At 60.1% G+C, this 2,071-nt stretch overlaps 1 protein-coding gene across 1 annotated transcript; it reads right to left on the bottom strand.

Annotated features, from left to right (window-relative positions):
• Positions 1-225: 225 nt before the first annotated feature.
• LOC148011373 (GRAS family protein RAD1-like) lies at positions 226-1,760 on the bottom strand. Its single transcript, XM_087670755.1, has one exon. The coding sequence runs from the start codon at positions 1,675-1,677 to the stop codon at positions 553-555; it is 1,125 nt and encodes a 374-aa protein (XP_087526881.1). The 5' UTR covers positions 1,678-1,760; the 3' UTR covers positions 226-552.
• Between the last annotated feature and the right edge of the window lie 311 nt (positions 1,761-2,071).

Here is a 2,071-nt window from a genome sequence, read left to right on the forward strand (position 1 = left end):
GAGAGAGAGAGAGAGAGAGAGAGAGAGAGAGAGGGTAGGAAGGTAGGGAGGCAAGGAGGGAGGAGGAGGACGGGTAGGAGGAAGAGGAGGAGGAGGAGGAGGGGTTTTTATGTGTGGCGAGATCAATCCCAAGATGCAGGTAAGATATATTTGACAATTCCAAGTCTTTTATGAAATATTGTGTTAAGTTTTATAAGCAAAGAGGACAATTCTAAGTTCTTAATGAGAGAGAGAGAGAGAGAGAGAGAGAGAGAGAGAGAGTATGTGTGTCTTTTTAAGTAAAACTCTCAATATGCCTTTAAGAATGATCCACATAATTTATGTTTTGTGTCTTTGGGGTTTGGGGGGGAGGGGTAGGTATATTATTTGAGCGGAATATTTATTAAAAGGAGTTGAGAGAGAGAGAGAGAGGGAGAGTGAGAGGCATTGGAGACGAACGGTTGTGAGAAGAGTTGTTGAAGGCTTTGGAGATAGGCTATTGTGCCAAGCTGCATGAGACCCCTGACATTAAGGATGTTATAACTTTGCGGTGGGGCCAGCAAGCACACAGTTTCAGCAGTGCCATGCAGAAGCTGCGATGATGGGCTTACCCTTCCAGCCGAGGACCAGGCAGCCCTTGTCATCGGCGACGGTGTACGGGGCGGCGGCTTCGTCGGCGGCGAAGCGGGCGAGCCAGATGCGGGCCTGCGGCGCCAGGTGGCGCAGGGGCGCACCCACAAAGCCGGCGCGGCTCATGCGGCGGCGCCACTGGTCCACGCGCTCGTGGCGCTCCACCCGGGCGGGGCCCTCGCATGCCACGATGTTGCGGATCTGTGGCGCCAGGTGGAAGTGCTCGATCTTGGCGCGGCGCGTGCTGTGCCGGGGCAGCACCGCCTGCAGGGAGTCGAACACGCGGCAGTAGAACTGCAAGGCCTCGTGGAAGCGGCCCAGGAAGAAGGGCCCGTTGTGGGGCGCGTCCTGCTCGGCGAGGGTGAGGACCTTCGGGCGGAGACGCTGCAGGGCCCGCAGCACCGCATTCAGGGACCCGCGGCTCTCTTTCACCACCGTGTGGAGCTGCAGCATGCTGTTGACCGCCACCGCCTCGGCCCCAGGTATCACCCCCAGCTGCGCCTCCGAGCCTGGCTCCGCCAGCGCCTCCAGGCTTGGCACCGCCACGACCCGGAACTCGAAGCGCGGCAGCTCCGCCTTCGCGGCCAAGGCCCGCAGCTTCGCTCCCGCTGCCTCCAGCCGCTCCACACTCGCCCCCACCGCCGTGATACGCACCAGCCGCGGCGCGCCTCCAGGCCGCCGCGCCAGCTCGTACAGCAGCGCCTCCCACTGCAGCTCCTGCTCCATCCCCAGGTCCACCACATGCACCACCTGCTCCCCCTCCATCGCCTCGTAAATAGCCGAGTTCGCCACGAAGTGCCCGAAGGTCACATAAGGGCACACGTCGCACATGAGGCGCAGGGCCTCCTGCTTCAGCTCCTCCTGACTCGATCTGTGCATATCACTTCCGTCGATATTCCCGATACTCATGCTTGAGCCTTGCATGTCACTTCTGTCTCTGATCGTAGTGCTGTTATTAATATTGAGATTGGACGTATTATCATTCATCTGCAGCTCCAGGCGCTCCCCCAGGCCCTCCGCGAAGCAGCTCGCCACCCTCTGCAGCGAGTCCCCGTAGGGCGACGCCATCGCCCTCACCTGCACGAGCAGCTCCCCCGCCTGCCGCGCGTCCCTGCACGCCACCGCCTCCGCGCACGCATACAGCCGCTGCAGCAGCCGCATCCCCCCTCGCCCCCTCTCCTCCTCCCACCTCCACCTCCTTATCACCATCAGCTGCTGCTCCAGGCTCCCCTGCCGCAGCTTGTGGCTCTTGCACACGCACTCGCTCATCTTCACCATCGCCGCCGCTTCCAGCTCTACATAATCGCCCTTTGGAAAAGCTTCGCCCTTTGACAGCTTTTCCGGGCAACTGCAGGTGCACATGATAGACTCCACAAACGCAATCTCCTCCTCCATCTGCTTATTCAGGCACTCTTTGACGTATAGTCGGAAGGCTGTCGAGCGCTCCTGATGCTGCGCGTAA

This window comes from Lygodium microphyllum, chromosome 28, assembly GCF_053477565.2.
Source record: "Lygodium microphyllum isolate KBCC chromosome 28, Lygodium_microphyllum_v1.1.10, whole genome shotgun sequence".
NCBI lineage: Eukaryota > Viridiplantae > Streptophyta > Polypodiopsida > Schizaeales > Lygodiaceae > Lygodium > Lygodium microphyllum.